Below are 22,798 nucleotides of genomic sequence, written 5' to 3' on the forward strand. Positions count from 1 at the left end.
TCCAAGCTAGGCCCATGTCTAGAAATGAGTGTGGCTATAAGATTGAGATCCTGTGGGAAAAACTGTAATCCACTAATAAGACTCCAAGCCCCTACTCTCAAGCAGCACCTGCAGACTTCTTAATCTCAACTTTAAAGAAAGTTAAGATAGTGTTTGCTAAAATAACTTGTTTTTATGATTGGTGTAAATTAGTCGAATGTGTTAGGGGACTTGTTACAGTTCAGTTTAGGAAAACTAGGGTTCAGCCACTGCCCCTCTGCACTCCTGAAGATGAAGATCAGGAGAATAATTCCACTTGAAAATAGCAATTGGTCAACCTCTGGTGCATAAAAGTTTTCAGTTTACTGCTCTCTCGCTCCTGGAATTGATGTTGTCATCTTTACTCATTTCTCTGAAATAAGCTTTTTTCTACAAAGGTTATTCTTTGTCCTACTTTTGACTGAAATCTCATACTTAACAGACAGTAACACTGGGATGATGATGCAGGCTGGGTTTTGGATCTGTATGTGGAATAACTATTGTTTCAGAAAACTGAACATGATCCAGTTACCTGGCTGGTGATTACTGGGCAAACGGCAGGTCACAAGGTTTATGGGCCTGACAAGTTTTTACTGTTTCCTTTTAAAATTCTAAAAATGGCAGTAAGTTTTTAGGCAGATATCAAAACATGGCATCCCAGATGAGGCGGGGATGTGGGCTCCTGGGACTTAACTCTGTCCGTGCCAGAGTCTCAGAATCCCAGTCACTCCTCCCTCCGGTCAATAACCACGGGCTTCCAAGGCACAGGCCAACTGTGGTGACCCCACCTCCATCTGTGTTACTTTTCACATCATTTGATCCTCACTATAATAAAGAAAGATAGAGTGTGTATATCACTGTTTCACAGATGAGAAAACTGAAGCTCTAGAGAAGTTAAGCCTGTTTATAACTGGAGCTGGGACAAGAATCCAGGTCTTCTGGCCCCTGGCCCAGCCTGAGAGATTACTTACAGTCAGTTTTCTGAAATAATCAATAGCTTGCCTTGGGGCAGTAGTGTTATTTCACATATTAATTTAAAATTCCACTTCACAGTGCCTCAAGAGATTAAATCAGATTCAAGTGTGTGCACACGCGCACACACCCCTACCTGCATTTTAAATGCTTGGAAAATAATTACTAGGAATAAAACAGCACATAAGATTTTACTTTAGTTTTAATGGACATTTTGCTCAAAAGCACGTTTCAGTGGCTCAGTGTTAGGGTTACAAACAAAATCCTTAAGTCAGTTACTGTATCCCACATCAGTTATTTCACATTAAGTGCCGGTTGTTAAAAACAAAATCAGTGCTGTGCTTGAATGGAGCACAAACAAGACAAGCATTTTAATTTAACAACAAAGTTAAACCCAGCACCCTTAAAATAAAATAAATACTGTATGTACGAAAGTATTTCCATGGGGGAAAATTCCAGTTCACCAACAGTGCAAGTGAATAGCAGCATTTTCAAAGTTGAAATTAAACTGTGTAAACACACACCCACCCGCCACAGTGAACACGCACTTCTGTAGCCCCTCCCCACCCAGGGCGGAAAAGAGGTCCTGCTGAGTCTCTTTTAGATTCCGAATCAGAAAAGCTGCCCTGACTTCTAGGCCAAGGGCTGGGAAGACTTTAAGTGCAGGACAAGGAGATCAACGTGTTTGAATGGGACCAATTCTTTTTCAGATGGGCCAAGTGCTAACACTTCCAGCCACCCCCAGTGCCTCCCAGCCCAAGGGTGCCCGTGGTCACAGGCCTAGCTGGTGTGACCCCAACTTCAGTGGGGGCGTCTGAGTGCAGAGCTCCGTGCAGAGTGAGGAGTGGCGGCCTGTGTTCCCTACAGCTGACACTGCTTTGCAAACGGGGCATCTAGGCCAACTCGGGATAATTAAAAACATTTGGGATTCTTAACCCATTGTGACCAAATGGTTCTTAAGCAGGGAATGTCTACATGTTAAGTCTTACTCTTCTTAATATGTTCAAGCATTAATGATTATTCCTTTCCAGTGTGGATTTTACATCACTCACAAAGTCACGTTTTCTTTCTCGTGAACACTCCAACTTTACACTGAACCTTGGAGCTTCAGGTCTTACTTTCAACAGGTACAGCCAGATATAAAAAGAAACACTGAGAAGCAGGCTCAAGTGGCCAAATACTTGCATTACAGTGTTAGGATAAGATAATGGCTAGATGTTTTTTCTAAATCATTCAGCATTTACCAACTGTCCAGACCGATGATCGTTTCCAAGCAGTTAAGTTCTGCTTCCACCTTCTCCACTGACCCATGTGCAACACGACTTATTCTGCTCCCAAAGGCTCGTGGGAGGGCTGGCTTGGCCATCACCGGCGCCGAATGGGCTTGTAGACGCAAAATGCCATAAGGATCACGGTCACCAGCAGGATGCTGAAAATAGTTCCCATCAACACTGCAAAAGGAAAACAGGTTACCTCCTAACGGCAGCTTCAGGTTCTGTAAGTTGTCCACTGACAACGATTTGCCAAATGCCACTTGGTGCCAGGCACTGTGCCAGGTGTGGGGGAAGCAGCCATGACAGACCCTCTCTGGGGGTGTCGCCATGCACGTGAGGAGAGAACGTAAATGACAGCATTTCACACAGCTTTTAAGTGCCATGAGGAAGACAGTAATGTGAGAGTGCTGGGAGTGGTGATGGAGGAAGCAAGTGAGGAGGGGACAGACAAACTGGGGCCTTAATGGGAGGAAGGAGCCGGCCATGTGGAGATCTGCATGCCCAAGGATCAGCTAATGAAAGCACCTGAGGCCAGAACAAGCCAGAAAGTCAATGAACAGGAAGGAGGCAAGTGTGGCTGTGAGGAAGGAGTGAAGGAAGAAAGGCGGGGAATGAAGCCAGAGAGGAAGGCTGGAGCCAGTTCATGCAGAGCCTTGTAGACCATGAAGGAAACATGGATTTTATTCTAAGTTTAAAGACAGGGTTGTAGGCAAAGAATGACATGATCTGATTTAGTCGGGAAATAAGATCCCTCTGGGACTTCCCTGGTGGTCCAGTGGTTAAGAATCTGCCTTCCAATGCAGGGGACGCGAGTTCGATCCCCGGTCAGGGAACTAAGATCTCATGTGCCGCAAGGCAACTAAGCCAGTGCACTCTAGGGCCTGCATGCCACAACTACTGAGACTATGTGCTGCAACTACTGAAGCCCACGTGCCTAGAGCCTGTGCTCCTCAACAAGAGAAGCCACCACGATGAGAAGCCACCACGCACCGAAATGAAGAGTAGCCCCTGCCCGCCACAACTAGAGAAAACCTGCACGCAGCAACGAAGACCCGATGGAGCAAAAAATAAATTTTAAAAAAAGGTCTCTGTTAAACAAAATCTATGACTTACATGAGTTAGATGTCATACCTCAAAATAGCCCTTGTTACCTAAATACCTGCCCTAATTTTTTTTTAAACAAACTTATTTATTTTAATAAATAAGTTGCTTAGTTGCTCCACGGCATGTGGGATCTTCCCAGACCAGGGATCGAACCCGTGTCCCCTGCATTGGCATGTGGATTCTCACCCACTGTGCCACCAGGGAAGTCCCTGCCCTAATTTTTTTTTTTTTTCAGTACGAGGGCCTCTCACTGTTGTGGCCTCTCCTGTTGTGGAGCACAGGCCCCGGACGCACAGGCTCAGCGGCCATGGCCCATGGGCCCAGCCACTCCACGGCATGTGGGATCTTCCCGGACCAGGGCCCGAACCCGTGTCCCCTGCATCGGCAGGCAGACTCTCAACCACTGTGCCACGAGGGAAGCCCCTGCCCTGATTTTTAAAGTTCAGAATTCCATGAGTTTCTAAGGCTCTGACTACAATTGGACCTAAAGCTGTCTTATTCCATTTAAACCAATTTTTTTGCGTTTTGGAAAGGCTCTAAAAAAACAAAACAAAAACAAAAACCTCCAAAGCAGGAATGCAGGGGACTAGAATTGGAGAATGGAAGTCTTGCCTGAATGGCAGGCCCTGGCAGAACTGTTAAGACTACTTAGGTCCTTCCTTATGGTCACTTCCCCTTTTCAAGCCTCATTCTCTACCCTATAACATGGGGCAAGTGAAACCCATCTCACAAGGCCTAGATATCAATGTTATTAAAATAATGAATTTCAAGTGAAATGTTTTTGTAGTGTTTTGGAACTATTCTAATACTGCATTTTTTTTTAAGATTGAGTTAACACTGTCACATGGAATCTATTGTTTTAAGTATAATAATTAAAGTGGCCAGCATATTCTAAAAGAATCCGAAAATCTTAGCCTTGGAAGGGTCCCAAAAGACATTTGATCCAGCTTTTCACTGCATGTGAACATTTTTCCTACAATATTCCTGGCAGTTCCAACTCTTATTTGGAATACTTCTGTGACATTTGTTTGTCAACCAACCAAAATATTGGAAAATTAGAAAAGCATATCCACATCATTACTGTTTTATCTGTCAACTGTATCTTATTCAAATAAATCTCATTTTAGAGCTCAAAAATTTTTTCATATTTTTTATGAAAAGTGCTCAACACAGTGCCGGACAGATAATAAGCACATGATAAATGAAAGCCATTATTACCACCAAGACAGGCAGTGCAGCACAGTGGTCAAGAACGCAGGGTTTGGGGTTAGACTGTCTGGGTTCCTGTCTACACTTATAGGCTACGTGACCTTACAGAAGTTACAGTCTCTCTGTGTCTGTTTCCTCTTCTTTAAAAATGGAGATAAAAATACCCACTGCACAGAATGGTCTAGGGCAGTGTTTCTCAAACAAAGCTGTGGTAAAGGACTAGTTTTTGTAACTTTTAGTCTGTCCCAGGCCACTACCTAGCCCTACTGTGTATGACTAATTAGCAGCTCCCTCTACCTAGAAAGCATTCCGGGTTAGGGACCTAGAAGTGGTTTCGAGTTGCTTGGATGTTGCAACAATGTCAAACCGTTAAATTTCTAAACAATCTCAAATGCTGTAAGACATCTCTTTGCAGATAACAAATAGTTTGCAGACTTCACTGCTCTGCCACCACACTTTGAATAGTACTGTTCTCAACCAGCGGGATTTTGCCCCAGTGGCAAAATCCATTTGGCAAATGTCGAGAGACATTTTGATTATCTGGACCGGGAGTGGGGTGTACTACTGGCATCTAGTGGGTAAAGGCTGGGGACGCTGCTAAACATCTTACAGTGCTCAGAACAGTGTGTGCGCACAATAGTATGTTCCCCACCCCCTAACAAAGAATCATCTGGTCCAATATGTCAGTAGTACCTAGGTTGAGAAATCCTGTTCTGAAGGATTAAGCAGGATAATGTATGGAAACCACTTAGCAGAGTGCTACGGACACAGTTAAGTGGTCAATACATGACAGACAATGAGTTCATGGAGAGTCAAGGTAATCCAGAAACAATACTATGTAGCAGCTTTGCAGATATACAGACATACCAATGACGTTCAGCGCAAAGAAAGGACTTTGGCAGAACAAGATTCAGAGTTATTGTGAAGTTTGCCAAGCTTTAAGCTCCAGGGCCCCTTCCAAAGCCATGTACGCCCATATGTATGTATGTATGTGTGTATATATATGTGCATGCTGATGACATCCTCCCAAAAGGTATGTTTCAAGCCCCACAAAACTTAGGTTCTCCTACTGGCCTCCACCACTTCCTAGCTGTGTAACCTTGGACAAAGAACTTCACCTCTGAGTTTCACTTCCCTTATCTGTAAACAGGGCTGAAAACCGTACCTTTCTGATTAACTTACTGTGAGGCTGAAATAAACTCACGTATACAAAGTGCTTAGTACAACACGGTATATAGGAAATGCTCAACAAATGCCAGTTATCATCATGACTATGACTATTAGTTCCATTAGAAAAGAAGAAGGGATGGGGTACACATCATGCGCCGTATTGCCTAGCTTGGGCCCACACAGCCACAGAGGAGGGGACCCAGATTGTGACCCGGGTCATTCATGCAACCAGCATGTATCAAGCCCACCGAGGACCAGGCCTTCCGCTGAACCGCAGCTCAGGCCTCTGTCCCAGGCCTTCGAAGAGAGAGGGTCGCACCTGCACCGCCTGCCCCCACACGGCCCCCGCCGTCCACCCGCGCGTGCGAAGCTCCGTCTGCCTGGAACTGCAAAAGCGCAGACCCGACCCCGCCGCCCGCCCGCCAACGGCCGCTCACCCAGGTTCTGCCCACGCAGCACCGCATACGGCCGGCTCCGCTCCGGCGGCTCCACGGGGCTCGGGGCCTCCGCCTGTCCCAGCAGGAGGCTGCACAGTCCGAGGCAAAGCCACCGCCAACCTGGATGCAACATCTTGCCTACCCCGCAGTGGAGAGCTACCCACTTCCGCCGGAAGCCCCGCCCCGGTTACCTCTCGCGCACCGCCTTCCGTCGCACCGGGCGCGCGTCGTTGCCAGGGTAACTGTACGTCCCGGCCAGAGTTCGGCCCTCACCAAGCTTCCTCCCGGATCCACGTTCCTCCAGGACCAACGTTTCCGCCCGGGCCAATTTTCAGGGGGATCACCGTTCCGTCGCGGCAACGTCCACCTCGATCCCAGTTCCGCCCCGACCAAAGTTTCCCTTTCATAGAGTTCTAGGCGGGCCTCTTTCCAGAGAGATTTCTTAGGTCAATTTTGGACCTATCGAAGGTATTTTACAAATCCGTGTATTTTCTTACTAAATCTCCACCACAGGCCTGAGAAATAGACACTGTATTCCTGTCTTACAAATGCCACCTTCTCAGGGAGTGTTTACCTGGACATCTTTTGCTGAAATTGCAGCCCTTCCACTCCCTCGATGTATACACTCCCTACTCTTTTGCCTCTTTCATCCCCTCTTAACTTCTCCCCATTTACCCTATACATTTAACCTACATTTTGTTATTTTGTGATGTTGACTGGAGAAAAAAGAAATCACAAGGTGAGAGTTGTGAGTTAAGTTTTATTTGTGGCAAAATGAGGACCTGCTCTGAAGAGGTGGGGGGGCAGGTTGCTATATATATGATTTTAGTGAAGGGGGATAGGTGCAATCAAGCACACGTTTTGGCAGAAGGTTGCTGCCAGTCACGAGGAACAGATGTCTCTGTCAATGATTTTAGTGCATTCCTAGATTTAAGATGCAAGAAATTGGGCTCATAAAGTCTTCTCCTGAAAAAGATCTAACTACCTGAAGGCCTGTTCTGCCAGTTTTTCCCAGAGCACAGAGTGCCACATTCCTGATCTCTTCCCTGAACTCCTTTCAGGGTGTGTTGAAGGTCAGTGACTGCAGTGGCTAGTGACGTCATCCTCGTAGAGGCAGATGGCGAGAGACAATTTTTAGTTGGCACTGGGTACCTGCTATCATCCTAGAATGTAAGGTCCATGAGGGCAGAGATTTGTTCTTGTGCACTGTTGTTTCATAGCCTGGAAGAGTAGCATATTATGTTCCATGAATGTTGGCTGAATAAATGAGGAAACAGCTTAGTTAAGTGTTTGGCCCAATGCTGCACAGAATAATACCTGGGTCAAGGTATTGTTGACCTAGGTATTGTTCTGCGTATTTTACCATTCGCTGAGACGATGAAACCAACACAGAAGAAAGGAGCTCTGAGATGATTGCAGAGATGGAAATGAAGTCTGATGACATTGAGCATCTAGCCCCAGACACCTGGGCTAGACTTTGCAGTCACTTGACCCAGTAAGTTTCTTGCTTCTTTCTTCCTTCTTCCCTTCCTTCCCTCCTTCCCTCCTTCCTTTCTTTTTTGCTTTAGTTTCTTTGTTGAGTCAGGTGGCTGTGATTTTCACCCCAAAGGATCCTGACCTGGTAGACCTGCAGAAACCTGAGTTGAACAAGAAGTATCCCAACTATTTTAGCAAAGAGAGTGACTGTCTCAATTGTTGACCTGTCCTTTCAGCTAAAGTAGGACCCAGCCATCTTTGCTCTCACTTCCTCCCTCTCATATCCTTAATTCATTTCAGTGCATGTTGACATGAAACAGGAATTCCACATATGACCTTCATGTCCTTTTAGACCATTTTTCTTACTTGGGCACTTGAGATTGCATTTTCAAAATGTTAAAACCCCAGGAGAAGTACAGTGTCAAATAAGGACAAGAGACTGGCTTCCAAGAAACTTATATATTTAAAATACAGCTGCAAAATGTATATTTTCACCTACATTTAGAGCAGGGAAGCAGCTGTCCTCTCCTGTACCATTTTTCCTTTTTATTGTTAATCAAGGTTGCCTTTTTCACTTTCCTCAAACAGAATCATGTTTATGCTCCTGTGTCCTGAGACAAGGTGAAATTTAGCTTCATCAACATTCTAATTTTAAAGCCATCGACTTGGCAACTTTTGCCCTCCGTCATTTTGAGTACATCTACTTCAAGCACTTTGAAAGTTGCATCTATTTTTGTTTGTTTGATGACACTGAGTCACAATTCTATTCCAGAGAACTATGTCCCTGGCCAGGGGGATTTCTGTGTAAAGGAACATAAATGACCTTCCAAAGTTAGTGTTAAGACTCAGGAACTAACTCCTAAAACTAGTAAACCATTTGGAATCTGGGACTAAACACTTTTTTTTTAAATAAATTTAATTTTTTTTTTGGCTGCGTTGGGTCTTCGTTGCTGTGCGTGAGCTTTCTCTAGTTGCAGAGAGCAGGGGCTGCTCTTTGTTGTGCTGCCGGGCTTCTCGTTGTGGTGGCTTCTCTTGTTGCAGAGCATGGGCTCTAGGCACGCGGGCTTCAGTAGTTGAGGGCTTCAGGAGTTGCGGGCTTCAGTAGTTGCAGGGCACAGGCTTAGTTGCTATGCGGCATGTAGGATCTTCCCAGACCAGGCCTTGAACCCGTGTCCCCTGCATTGGCAGGTGGATTCTTAACCACTGTGCCACCAGGGAAGCCCATGTCACTAAACACTTTCAATCAACAGGAAACATTCTCCTCTCCCCCTAGCTCCAGGCAACCATTAATCTATGTTCTGTATCTATGGATTTGCCTAATCTGGACATTTCATATAAATGGAATCATATGATATGTTATATTTTTTTTTGACTGGCTTCTCTCCTTCAGACACATGAAGGAGACATGCTATGTCCACCCGGAGGCCTGTACAGAATCATTCATCCTGCATCATTCTGAGTAACCACCATGAGAAACGACACAGGGTATGTAAGACGTAGAGGAAGTAAACTTATTGTGCTTATACGTACAATGTTATATACTGAGACAGCAATTCAGAATAAATTCTTGCTTCTCATAACAACATCGATGAATTCCAGTACTATTCAGACATAATATTCAGCCAGATACAAAGGTGTTCATACTTGTGTTTCCATTTATTTGATGTTGAAAGCAGAGAAATATAAAGTATAGTGGTCATAGTCAGAACATTGGGTTCCTTTTGGGGGTTGCTGACTGGGAAATAGCAAAAACAATGCTGTCTAGGTGTTTCAGAAATTCTTTATATTGATTTGGATGTTGGCAGTACACACATTTATGTTTATAAGAAGTCATCAAGTTGTATACTTAATATCTGTGCACCATATAATATGTAAAGCAGCCACCAAATAAAAAAAATACCGAGAATATTTTTCTCACAAAGCAAACTTCTGGCCCTTGTGTCTTCCTCTGAATTCTTCCGAATATTTAAGATAGGAATAATGCCAGTCTTGAACACAATCTTCCAGAGAAGAGATTTAGAGGAACCACACCCATACTGTTTTTATCAGATCAGGAGAATTTTGATACCATCTTAGCAATAGACATTGCAGGAAAGGGGAATTACAGGCCAAACTCTTCTGAATGGTGATGCCAAAATCCAATACCAATTATTAGCAGTCTAGATTCAGAGATTTTTAGAAAGGAAAGAAAACTGGGATTTCATGGCAGGATTTCCATAAGGATCACTGGGTGTTTGGATGCTTCCTGGGAGAGTGGAGAGAAGAGACAATCACGCCATCAGGTTAGTGGAATGAACATTTGGTGACCGAGGTTAGGAGGGCCTGGGTCATCCTCAGAGAAAGTCCTGGGGTAGGATCTCTAGGATGGGGCTATGGAGGGGTCCCTTTAGGAGGAGATGGGAGCCTGTCCTCTGCTACTGCAGGATCTAGGGACGATGAGAAGCTTGTAGGGCCTGGATTCTGGTGAGGAAGGATGAGCAGAAAAGGTGTGCACTCAGAGCCAGTGCAGCCGGGGCCCCTCCCCAGCCAGGCCGCTCAGAGAGTTGCTCACATCAATAGTGAAGCACTGAGGGTCACAGACTCAATTCATTAAATTACAATGCACCAGCCTAGATGCCCACTTTCCCAGTTAAGTCACATGAACTGCTCATCCAGGATTGGTCCGTTGAAAGGAAGTTAATTCTTGGCAGAGCTGTCATGTGACAATTGGTTTGGAATGTCCTGAGTTCCGAGCCAGTTTGGGGGCCAAACAGACCACTGGTCATTCAGGGTAGTCCACACTGGTCATCAGAAAGGCTCAATGTGAGACAGCTGACAGTGGGAAGATGCTGGGGGAGGATGGACACATGGTTGTAATACTTCCCCTTGTCCTTCAGAGGGGCTCTGTTTGGAGGAATCTGCCATGTTTGGGGTCAGGAGTTGAAACTTAGAGGCAGGAGGCTGGGTCAGGGTTTAAGCCCTTCTTGTAGCTCAGGATCTCCTCCAGGGCATCAACTCTCTCCCACAGAAACCCTGGAGCAGGGTATTTTGAAAAAAAAAGAGGGAGAGGAGCCCTTGATTTGTGTATAGGGCGAAATCTAGAAGTCTTAGGGGTTCAGGGATCTCTGTCCTCAAGGAACCAACTACATTCCTGTCCCAATTCCATTGTGCATCATGTGACTGGACAAGGCACTTAAAATCTCTAAATTTCAGTGCTGTGAACTACAGAATGTGGGTTTTATAGCTCCTGCACTGCCCATTCCACAGGGCTGACCTGGGGATCACAGGAGATGATAACAGATATTCTCCATGAGCTGTAAAGTGCCCTTCCCACATAAAGGATAAAAAGTAAACATCCACCCTTCCCTGTCCTATAGCCATCCAAGTCCTCTCTCTGGAGGCAACCCTACCTAGATTCTAACTTATTCTTCCAGACATTTAATGATCAAACACTTAAAGAGGATTTCTGAAGTACTCTTTCTTAATCTTTCCTTGTATTTAATCATTTCACGCCTCATACTATGATGCTATAGGTTCTATTTAAGGACAGTGCAGAGAACTCAGACACAGAAGGGTACATAATCTTCCTAGGTTCATGCAGCTTCTAGTGGGATTTGAACCCAGATGATCAGGCACCAGCACCCATGCTCTCAGTCTATACTGTGCTGCCTTCCTATATTGCCCCATCTAAATAAAGGTATTTGCCCATGCAGTCTGTCTCTTGGGTGTTTTAAGTGCACGCCAAACTGCAAGATCTTCCTAAAGCCCAACTTTGATTCAGGAGGCTCTGCTAGGCAGCTGGTGAATAATGGGATCAAAAGTTTGAACTGTGAATAAGTTATCACTAATTTTCCTGTGCTCTTCTGCTAGCAAGGTGTCAGCTGCTCTCTTTGTTGTGAATGCATTTCCCAGAATCTGGCCTGATGGATACAAAAAGAAAATTTGATCCTCATTCAAGAAGATATGCACCTCACCCCCAGAAGTGGGTCAGAAAAATGGGCATCCTGCCATACCCCAAAGTGCACCCTACAAATGAGTCAATTGAAGGTATTTTGGAAATTAAGTAGATTGAAGAATAATGATTGAAGTTTATTCAGTGTACTATATGTAAGAGAAAAGTATAGAAATGCTAAGCCATATTCTTTTCTTTTTTCCCATGTGTGAAAATTTAGATATACTAAGTCAGTAATTTGTGCTATGACCAGAGAAGTAAAGATGCATTTACAGCTCAGGTTTGGTTTACATTTAATAGTAAACAAGGTCTTAGCTAATGTTTGGGTATTAGCTGATTGCTGAACATTAGCAGAAGTAGGTCTTTCCATGGAACGGTGCAGCCAGATTTTTTTTTTCAGATTATTTTTTTCATTAATAGATTTTAGTATTTAGGACAGTTTTAGATTAACATAGAAAATGAGCAGATAATAGAGAAAGTTCTCATATACTCCCATCCCCCACCCTAGTTTCTCCTATTATCAACATCTTACATTAGTGTGGTATATCTGTTACTATTAATGAACCAGTATTGATATATTATTATTAACTAAAGTCCATAGTTTACATTAAGGTTTACTCTTTGTGTTATATGTTTCTATAGTTTTTGACAAATGCATAATGTCTTTATTCACCACTACAGTGTCATGCAGAATAGTTTCACTGCCCCTGTGTTTCAGCTATTAATCCCTCTTCCCTTTCCAATACTGTCTCTGTATTTTTGCCTTTTCCAGAATAGTCGGAATCACAGAGCATGTAGATTTTTCAGACTGACTTCTTTCACTTTGTAATATATATTTAAGTTTCTTCCATGTTTTTCCACGGCTTGATAGCTCTTCTTCTCTCTTTAAAATTATTGGATAATAACTCATTGCATGGTTGTATCAAAATTATTTAAAATAAAAAACCTATCCACCCATTGAAGGTATCTTGATTTAGCAGTCATGAATAAAGCTGCCATAAAATGTCCCGTGCAGGTTTTTGTGTGCACATAATTTTTCAGCTTAACTGGATTAATACCTAAGAGCGTGATTTCTGGAATATATAGTAAAAGCATGGTTTGCTTTGTAAGAATTTGGTAGAATTCACCAGTGAAATCATCAGGGCCTGGTGTTTTCTTATTTTGGGGAGATAACTCATTATTGATTTAATTTCTTTGGTAGAAATAGGTCTATTCAGATTATCTATTTCTCCTTGTGTGGGTTTTCGTAGTTTATGTCTTTCAAGGAATTAGTTCAGTTCATTTAAGCTGCCAAATTTGTGGGCATAGAGTTGTTCAAAATATTCCTTTGTTAACCTTTAAATGTCCGTAGGCTCAGTAATGATCACTCCCTCTTTCATTTCTCATATTAGTAATCTGTGTCTTCTTTTTTCTTTTTTTAAAAATTTTATGGACAGCCCAGCTAGAGGTTCATGAATTTTATTGTTCTTTGCAAAGAGCCAGCTTTGGTTTCATTGATATTCTCTTTTGATTTTTTGTTTTCAATTTCAGTGATTTTTGCAATAATTTTTATTATTTCTTTGCTCACTTTATATTATATGTCTTTGTTTAGCTTTCTAAGATGGAAGCTTAATGATTAATTTTATATCTTATTTTCCATTATGTTGCATTTAATTCTATAAATTTCCCTCTTAGGGCAGTGTTTCCATACATTTTGACAAACTGTATTTGCATTTCATTTGGTTCAAAATATTTTACAATTTTCTCTTGAGACTTTTTTTTTTTTGGGGTGTGTGTGTCAGGTCTTCGTTTCTGTGCGAGGGCTTTGTTTAGTTGCGGCGAGCAAGGGCCACTCTTCATCGCGATGCGCGGGCCTCTCACTGTCGCGGCCTCTCCTGTTGCGGAGCGCAGGCTCCAGACGAGCAGGCTCAGTAGTTTGTGGCTCACGGGCCCAGTTGCTCCGCGTCACATGGGATCCTCCCAGACCAGGGCTCGAACCCGTGTCCCCTGCATTGGCAGGCAGATTCTCAACCACTGCACCACCAGGGAAGCCCCTTGAGACTTTTTATGACCCATGTTTTATTTAGAAGTGTATTGTTCAATCTACAAGTATTTGGAGATTTTCCTACTATATTTTTTGCTGTGATATCTAGTTTAATTGCATAATCAATTTCCTGACTTTGCCCATGTCTCCGTTCAGCTTTTTTAATATCTCAAGATAGTGTGTAGTAAATCTGCCATATTGTATTCCTTGAGGATGGTTTTTGTCGGGTTTTTTTTAGACAAATACTTTCTTGTTGGGCTTCCCTAGTGGCGCAGTGGTTGAGAGTCCGCCTGCCGATGCAGGGGACACGGGTTCGTGCCCCGGTCCGGGAAGATCCCACATGCCGCAGAGAGGCTAGGCCCGTGAGCCATGGCCACTGAGCCTGCGCGTCCGGAGCCTGTGCTCCGCAACGGGAGAGGCCGAAACAGTGAGAGGCCCGCGTACCGCAAAAAAAAAAAAACCTTTCTTGTTTCTTCTTATGCCTTGTACTTTTTTTGTTGAATACTGGACATTTGAATCTTATAATGTGGTATCTATGGAAATCTGATTCTTTCTCTTCCGCAGTGTTGGCTGTTTTGTGTGTGTGTGTGTGTTTTAATTGTTATAGGGTGTTTCTGTGCTGGAATCACTCTGTGGTATAAGCTTAAGGTTTTCTCAGGTCTTTTCTGAGGCTGTGTCTTTCTCTGGGGATGTGCAGTCACTTTCTAAATTCTCCCATACATACGATTACTTTTGAATATCCTAATCTTTAAATATCTGGCTCCCACAAAAAGGGAAAGGAAAAAATGAAAGAGAGGAAAAAAAAAAGATGCTTTCCCTTAAATACCCTGGAAGCCACTCAACTGGTGGGGTTTGAAACAATAGTGACCTGCCTTTATGTCTGCACCTCCATTACAGAAAGCAGTAATCCACAATCAGAACACAGATCCTCAGCATTTAGAGCGCAAGGTTCTTATTGCCCATTGTAGCTCCCACAAGCTGATCTAGGAATGCTGGTATTGCTGCCTGCCGTGGGGGTCATGTTGGAGGATGAACTCATTAGTAAACTCTCTCACAGTTGTCTGACTAGTATGAGTATGCACAGCCACTAACCAATGAATACACAAATGGTACAGAACAGGAAGACTGGAAGCAAAAATATCATCTATTATTTGTGGCCATTTTTAAATAGTAGGATGTCAGTATTTTCAAAACTTCTATAACTGATTGTATTTATGACAAAATGTTAGTGAATGAATATAATAGAATATTTTGTCTGGAATTAAATCCAGTCCCCCAATAAATGTTTGCTTTTCATCACTTGCAAAATTCTATACAACAGATGATAAATGTGGTAATAGCATATGTGATCCATGGAGACTGAAATGGTTTTTGGAAGATGTTAAAAATGTAGCAGTAATTTAACTGGACTTCAAAACGGGCAGGATGAGTGATGGGACTCTGTCATGAATGATAGCATATAGTTTTGTAAATTGAATATTTCACAGTGATACAGGTTTCCTTCTGCTGAAAAGCCAAGGGCTGTGTCTTTCCCATCTTCTCTGCTCCTCTCCTTTGCTTTCCTTTGTCCACCAGGCAGGTGGCCCTGCGGCAGCTCTGTCCATGCTTGTTTACCAACCACATCCATGCAGCCTGTCTCCTTGCCCAAGTCAGCCAAACCTCCCTGAGGGCCTATTGGAGGAGCTCCCTCATGACAGAGCAGAGGAAGAAACCCTATCTAACACCAAGGCAGGGTTGCTTGATTTTGTCTGAGATCATTACGTTGCTTTGTTCATTTATTTCACGTTCAATTGAATTCATGTATTCAAATCTGACAATGAAGATTATAGATGGTATATACAGTTTCCATGCTGGGGAGAGTGTCACTTAGGAGTCTTTTACCAACTGACATGTGATTCAGGAGGGCATTCAAAGATGGCAGCGTCAATTACAGAACTCTGTGGTAGCAAGCATTTCCACCAGCAGCAATTTCTCCCCCTTGGACAAGAATTATGTAATTGCCAACTAAAATGGACTTTAGTGACATGTTCTCCAGGAAAAGCCGGTGCCTTTTGGCGTGAGGAGGTTTGGTCTGTTTTGCTTTGGTTTCCCTTGAGTCAACTGCTGTTTCCCATTTGGTTTTCTAGACTCACCAAGAGAACAAAAGAACTATGCAGGCAGTATACAGCATGATCTGACCCTCATAGCGTCGTCTTTTCTGTATTTGCAGTTGGCCTCAAGAACCAGTGAAAAGGGTACATGTTTTTTGTTGTTGTTGTTTTTTAATTAATTAATTAATTAACTTTTGGCTGTGTTGGGTCTTTGTTGCTGCGCGTGGGCTTTCTTTAGTTGGAGCGAGCAGGGGCTACTCTTTGTTGCGGTGTGCGGGCTTCTCATTGCGGTGGCTTCTCTTGTTGCGGAGCACAGGCTCTAGGCAAATGGGCTTCAGTAGTTGTGGCACGTGGGCTCAGTAATTGTGGCTCACAGGCTCTAGAGCGCAGGCTCAGTAGTTGTGGCACATGGGTTTAGTTGCTCTGCGGCATGTGGGATCTTCCCGGACCAGGGCTCGAACCCGTGTCCCCTGCATTGGCAGGTGGATTCTTAATCACTGCGCCACCAGGGAAGCCCAAGGGTACATATTTTAGAATCACTCACTTGCTGAGGAAAAATCTAGAAGAAAAGGGAGGTGGGGCTTTCTTGCTGGTTTTAGTCTAGAAAGTCACCCTATTTCCAGCTTCCTGCTGGGATGAGGATTACGGGTGTGGGGTAAGGACCGAGTTTCCAGGTAGAGAACTATGGCCATGGTCTGCAGCCCCTGGGAGCAGCTGTGTTCCCTTGAGGTGGTGTGGGTCAGTGTCCATGGGGCTTTAGGGTTGTCTGTGTGTGGGTCTGTGTGATGTGATTGTGATTGTGTAGGCAATACGTACGTTTAAAAATACGTGTTTCCCCAGTAGATATGTCCCACTTAACACATCACAATCACAAGCGTCACCTTTCTCAAAGAAAGTCCTAACACCACTGTGCACTTTATGTACATTGTCTCGTTCAACCCTCCCCACAGCTGTGCCTGGGCATTGGTTTACTATCTCCACTCCCCTGGGAGAGAAACTGAGGTGCAGAGACGATTGACCCAAGCTCAGGAGCTCCTACATGGAAGAGCCAACGTGGGAGCCCGGGCATGTGGCTGGTGCTCTAGACCTCTGACCTGCACTTGTCACTCAGCCACGGGGTCGTTCGTCTCAGGGCAGGAGCTTCGCAGCATCCGTGTACATCTACGGGGTCCCAGACACTGCCCACCATCAGGAGGTGGTCTCAGTGGGCACGGAGCCCAAGGCACTCTAGGTGCATTTAACAGCCGGCTTGGGCACAGTCCTGAGTGTGGACGCACATCAGGAGTCTGGCGCTCCTGGTCAGTCCACAGCTTCTGAGAGGTGTGAGGCTCCATGTAGACGATGCAGGTCGGCATCTGTCAGTGCTGGGGTCACTCCCAGCCTCTGGCCCCAAGCATATAAGAATCAGGGGGGTATTTTAGTGTATTCAATAGTATTATCACCGCAAGCCCTGCAGGTGTCAGATGGTGTGAGCTTCATACCCTGGAACAGCGACAAATAAGAACTCAGTATATGGCTTTGTTATTAGCCTGGACCCTGCTTCTCATTTCTTTCCTGCTCCTCTCCTTTGCCTTCCTTCATCCACCAAGGAGGGTGGCCCTTAATGCCCAGTCCTTGCTTGTTAACCAGTCACTGCCGTAGACTCTGGCCCTGGGTCCACATCAAGCAAACCTCCCTGAGTGATTCCTGAACAGCATCACCAATGACTGACAGTCACTCTGCGTCCTTCCAGCTCTCCCCGAGGGCCTGGTGGAGGAGCTGCCCAGGGACAGGGCAGAGGAAGAGAGTCCATTTAATGCCAAGGTAAGCTCACCCTTCTTCGTCTGAGATAGAAGTGCTGCTTTCTTGGTTTCTTTCTTTCTTTTTTAATTCGGTTGAATTCACATATGAAAATCTGACCATGTGCATTAAAGGTGGGATTTATAGTTGCCTTGTCGGGGAGCGTTGAGTCTCTCCCCAGTGACCCCTGATTTAAGAAGCCATTCAGAAATGCCGCATCAGCTTATAGGTCACGCAGGGACCTTTCTTCATCAGAAATGTTTCCTCAGGGGACTTCCCTGGTGGTCTAGTGGTAAAGAATCTGCCTTCCAAAACAGGGGACACAGGTTCGATCCCTGATCCCCTGGTCAGGGAGCTAAGATCCCCCATGCCGTGGGGCAACTAAGCCTGTGTGCCACAACTACTGAGCTTGCACGCCTCAACTAGAAGAGCCTGCGTGCCACAGTGAAAAATCCCTCATGCCTCAGCAAAGATACAGGGTGCAGCAACGAAGACCGGACACAGCCAAAAAAAAAGAAAAAAAAAGATGTTTCCTCAGTGGATTAAGAATTTTGCAGGGGGCAACCAATATGCACTTGAAAGATTCATGGTGCAGGAAAAGCTTGTGCCATTTTCACCAGTGTCTCCTATAGTATCTTTTGGGACATTTGACTGGACAGTTTCCCATCTGTTTTTCTAAAGTCACCGATTGGATAAAAGATCCATGTCAACAACACACAGCGTGATCTGATACTCATAGTGTTTTCTTTTCTGTAATTGCAGGTGGCCTCAGGGGTAACTGAAAATGGTACGTACTCTGGAATCAATCATTTGCTTGGGGAAAAAATGCTGATGATAAGGAAGGTGGGCTTTGTTTGCTGGCTTTCATCTGGAGAGCCACCCTGATTCTGAATTCCTGCTGGGAACAAGGGCTGAGGATGTGATGAAAGAAGCTGATTTCCCAGGCAAAGAACCATGGCTGTTTTTCAAGAAGCAGTTTCATTGCCTTTAAGTGGTGACAGGTTGTGTGCATAGCAGTGGGCTGTTGTCTGTGTGATCTGGGTGGTGTGATTCTGAGTGTGCATGTGCACATGTGTGTGTCTGTGTGTGTGTTTCCCTAGATTGCCTCCAGCAAGGCAACTGCCAGTGTCAGCTTCTAAATGAAAAATCCCATCGCTACTGTTTCATGTGATTATATCTGTTTCAAAATGTATCAAATTGTACACTTAAAATGTGTGCAGTTCTTGTATGGCAGGAATACCTCAATAAGCTCAGGGGAAAAATCCCATCACCAGCGAGGCAAATGTTCATAGGGTTCCAAGTGGACAAAAGTGTGTTTCAGAATCACTGTGATTGAGTCAATAACAACTTCTATTAATAATTCTCACCTCCGTCGAGCCCTTTATAGTGTCTTCAGGCAGTTTGATTGGTGGTGAATGAAAAGCAGCCATCATTGTCCTTATTTCACATAAGAGAAAACAGAGGCTGGAGAAGGTGGGTGAATTATGGGGGGTCGCACAGCCCATGGGTGGGGAACTGGGTGAGGCAGTCTGGAGCCTTTGATCCAGAGCCTCTGCACTTTCTCCCACACGTCTGCTGCCAGGGAGAGACTGAAATTCTCCTTTGAGTTTGGCATCAATTATGATTTTAATCCTTGTTCCTAAGCCTCTTTGTGTGGGATGCTCGCTGGACCTGAGATGCAGTAACCCCAGCCCTTGATCCCTCAGATACTTTAGTATTAAATGGTTATTTCCCCCAATGATGCTTCATTCCTGCTTCTTCCCTTCTTCCCCCAAACCTTTAGATTACAGGCGGTCTCAGCATTAAACCTCCCCCATCTCGGCTATGGTGCTGGGGCAGGGTTCCTTCCTTTAGCAGGAGCCCCGGGGGGAACCCACATGTCATTCCCGGTTCTGAAGGAATCTGAGAAGGGAGCCTCCAGGAAGAGATTCAGCCCAACTTTCACCAACTGAGATCTCATATTTTGCTTCAGAAAATGTTGCCAAGAGTAGCAAGTGCCATTGTCGTGTGGAAAGTCAGAACCGTCACTAATGCCAGGCCTAGTTTCTGTGTTCTGGGCATGAAACACTGGACAGAGATCTCCTTCAGGGACCGAGCGTCAGGAGCTCCCTTCCTGGGAGGATGAAGGGGAGGTTACGCGTTGCGAGGTGGGGAAAGAGGAACTCAGCAGTGGGATAGGAACTTCGCCACTCACGTCCCTGTCAAACCTGCCAGAGGAAATAGGGTCTGGGTTTCTTCCGAAGCCTTAACAAGTCAAGGGAGTTATTTCAAGTCAATATAAAATGAGACAAAGTAGGGTTTGGGTTTCCTTTTGGATCATGAATCTTGTGTGGAATGGATTGTATTTTAATAGAATTTGATAGTCCTGTAGGCATCAGTATTTTTCCCTACAAAACAAAAAGATGAAACTGCTAGACTGAAAGATGTCACTGGTCAGATCAGCGGTGGAAAGGCTAGTAAACTACTCTGCAAGGAGCAAGCAGGGGACAGGTGGTCACATCTTCCCCCTCTTTGGATTCTAGAGCTGCACTGCCCAGTCTGGTAGCCACCAGCCGGATGTACCTGTTCATATTTAAATTAATTAAATTAAATCAGATTAAGCATTTGTTCCTTCATCACACTAGACACGTTTCAAGTGCCCAAGAGCCCTATGTTCATACAAATGAACTTATTTACAAAACAGAAACAGACTCGAAGACTTAGAGAATGAACTTACCATTATGGAGGGAAGGGTGGGATGGACGGATAGTTAGGGAATTTGGGATCAACATGCACACGCTGCTATATTTAAAACGGATAACCAGCAAGGACCTACCATATAGCACAGGGAAATCTGCTCAATGTTACGTGGCAGGCTGGATGGAAGGGGCGTCTGGGGGAGAATGGATACATGTATATGTATGGTTGAGTCACTTTGCTGTGCACCTGAAACTATCACAACATTGTTAATCGACTATACTCCACTATAAAATAAAAAGTTAAAAAAAAGTTTTTGAAAAAAGCTATAGAGGGCTTCCCTGGTGGTGCAGTGGTTGACAGTCCACCTGCTGATGCAGGGGACACGGGTTCGTGCCCCGGTCCGGGAAGATCCCACATGCCGCGGAGCGGCTGGGCCCGTGAGCCATGGCCACTGAGCCTGCGCGTCCGGAGCCTGTGCTCCGCAACGGGAGAGGCCACAACAGTGAGAGGCCCGCGTACCGCAAAAAAAAAAAAAAATCAGCTTTTATTCCCTAATCAGAACTTTTCTTGGGGGGAATTTCCTTTGCTTACCTGAGTTGGTCTAATTATCCTATGTGTCTAGAAACATGGGCCTAATATTGATAGTAGGAGTTTTTATATTGTTCTGTGGTCCACTGATTAAAGATGTGTCCTCTCTTTAATGTGTTAGATTCATGAAAGCAGACACCATAGCTGTGTTTGCTCTTTAATATATGTTAGTCTAGATCATAACAAAAGATAGACATCTCATCTATTCTGAATCAAGGAAAAGTAATTTTATTTATTGCAGAATAATATTGAAATTATAAACTTTTTTTTCTTTACAATTCCCTTTCTCATTTCATCTTGCTGACTAAATTCCAGGTTTTCATTTTCCTAGTGTTACAACAAATGAATGGGTAATGTTAGGAGTCCTGAGACAGTGGGTTATCTTGGCCAACGTCAAGACAGAGCAAGAGGCATCTTTCCCAGCCAGTCAGAGATTTCCTTGGGCATGAGTAGGGATGCCTTTGGACCTCGATGGCAAATTAGAACTAGAACTTGCTCAGAGGAGAAGGGAAACTGGAGAAGAATGGCTTTCTGGACTGCCAGCATCTCCAGCTAGCCCTAATTATCAGAATCTGGAGCAGAACTGCTTATTCTAACAAGACTGTGGGTGGAGGCACAGGAAGCTTCAGAAGTGCCCCTGTTGTCTGGAACAGTGCCACTCACTTTGTTAGGCTCTCTGATGATTGGCTCAGTGGAAGATGCTGGGACATGTCTGATAGTCAGACTGTGGGTTGTCAAGGACAAAATGTCTGGGACCGGTTTTGCTATCCCCAATACAAGTTTGCATGGAGCAAAGAGTAAACTCACTTAGAAAATCAACAATTCATTTTTCTCACAACTGATATTGTGGACTGGGATATTTACCAAACATACATTGATCCATCACAGTGGTTGCCCACACCCAGTGTGGGTTAGAATCACCTGGGGGCTGAGAAACATTGCAGATTCAGACAGTAGTGGTTTTGCTATTCTTCACGTGTGGTCAGGAACCAGAGGTATCATCCTGGGCTCATGTCAGAATGCAGATTCTCAGGCTAGTCCAGCCCTATTGAAACAGAATCTGCATTTTAAGAAGACCCCAGGTAATTAAATGCACATTCAAGTTTGAGAAGCCATAGTTAAAGCAGTGCTTCTCAATAGAAATAGAACATGAGTCACATGTGTAATTTTAAAGATTCTTGTAAACTTATACAAAAACGACTTCAATAAAATATGTGTTAAACTCAATATATCCAAAATATTATCATTTCTCTATGGCACTACCCCTGTTTTGAGTGCTCAGTGGCCACCAGTGCCTACCCTATTGAACAACACAGATCAAGGCATGACCTAAATACTATATCCTCTTAAAAATCTCCAGGTGGTTCTAATTCATACTCAGTGAGAAACACCATTGTTTAGGGGATAAAAATTTAGGCGCCAGAATTCAAATAATGCCCATATTTAATGGAGACCTTAGCAGAGTTGCTTTTTCCTGGGTCCTCCATGGGGAGGAGTAGTTAGGACAGATGCCTCACCTTGGAGCTTTAGCATCCTTGGGTTAAACTGTGGAACATTACTCAGGTGGGGCTCTCGCCAGGTTCCTCAACTGACCATTTGTCTTGGTCTCATTCTTCTCAGTGAGCACAGAGCAGAACGGGCACAATGAACACTTCCAATGGGGCTTCCTCTGTTGAATTGATGCACCAGAGGCAGCAGACATATCTGTGTTTTAGGTACGTAGGTTTTTCAAGATAACCTAGGCAGATGAGACATCTACTTGCTTCTTTAAAATGTTTAGCCATAGTCACTTTCTGTGGAAAAATGAGCAAGTTGTTAGAGTTTCCATGAGTTGAATGACCATTAGTGCTTGGGGCTCTATCCTTTTTACTTGTATAGATACATCAGGTTCCTAATATGTGCCATCCATTGTGCTAGGTAATGACATAAAATGTAAATATAAGTATAAATATAAATATAACTGACCTTTGCCCCAGAACTTCTGGTATTTGGAGTGCTAGTTAGAATGAAAGACTCAATCCAGGGACTTCCCTGGTGGCACAGTAGTG

General features: G+C 44.3%; 1 protein-coding gene and 1 long non-coding RNA gene across 5 annotated transcripts; one reads left to right on the plus strand and one right to left on the minus strand.

The window, feature by feature from the left end:
- Positions 1-1,174: 1,174 nt before the first annotated feature.
- C14H12orf76 (chromosome 14 C12orf76 homolog) lies at positions 1,175-6,333 on the minus strand. The gene is made up of 2 exons (XM_060120656.1): positions 6,185-6,333; positions 1,175-2,441 (listed from the first exon to the last, which is right to left on the minus strand). Exons 1-2 carry the CDS (start codon positions 6,315-6,317, stop codon positions 2,356-2,358), a joined length of 219 nt encoding a protein of 72 aa, XP_059976639.1. The 5' UTR covers positions 6,318-6,333; the 3' UTR covers positions 1,175-2,355.
- A 211-nt stretch (positions 6,334-6,544) lies between these two features.
- Positions 6,545-20,428, plus strand: LOC132532356 (uncharacterized). Of its 4 annotated transcripts, XR_009544376.1 has the most exons (7): positions 7,563-7,679; positions 9,051-9,145; positions 11,510-11,686; positions 15,741-15,848; positions 17,334-17,507; positions 18,246-18,956; positions 19,267-20,428. It is a non-coding gene; the product is annotated as an uncharacterized LOC132532356 (long non-coding RNA). The 4 variants fall into 4 exon arrangements; XR_009544374.1 differs by lacking the exons at positions 7,563-7,679; positions 19,267-20,428 and adding an exon at positions 6,545-6,652 and having other exon boundaries at positions 18,246-19,246; XR_009544373.1 differs by lacking the exon at positions 19,267-20,428 and having other exon boundaries at positions 18,246-19,246.
- The last annotated feature ends 2,370 nt before the right edge of the window (positions 20,429-22,798 follow it).

Source organism: Lagenorhynchus albirostris, chromosome 14, assembly GCF_949774975.1.
Source record: "Lagenorhynchus albirostris chromosome 14, mLagAlb1.1, whole genome shotgun sequence".
NCBI classification, from domain to species: Eukaryota; Metazoa; Chordata; class Mammalia; order Artiodactyla; family Delphinidae; genus Lagenorhynchus; species Lagenorhynchus albirostris.

Bases quoted from the DNA above. Each gene is read 5' to 3' on its own strand.
- C14H12orf76 (XM_060120656.1), bottom strand. From the start codon at position 6,317: ATGTTGCATCCAGGTTGGCGGTGGCTTTGCCTCGGACTGTGCAGCCTC. The intron at 2,442-6,184 runs GTGAGCGGCCGT...TTCCTTTTGCAG, and splicing joins GCTGCGTGGGCAGAACCTGG to TGTTGATGGGAACTATTTTC.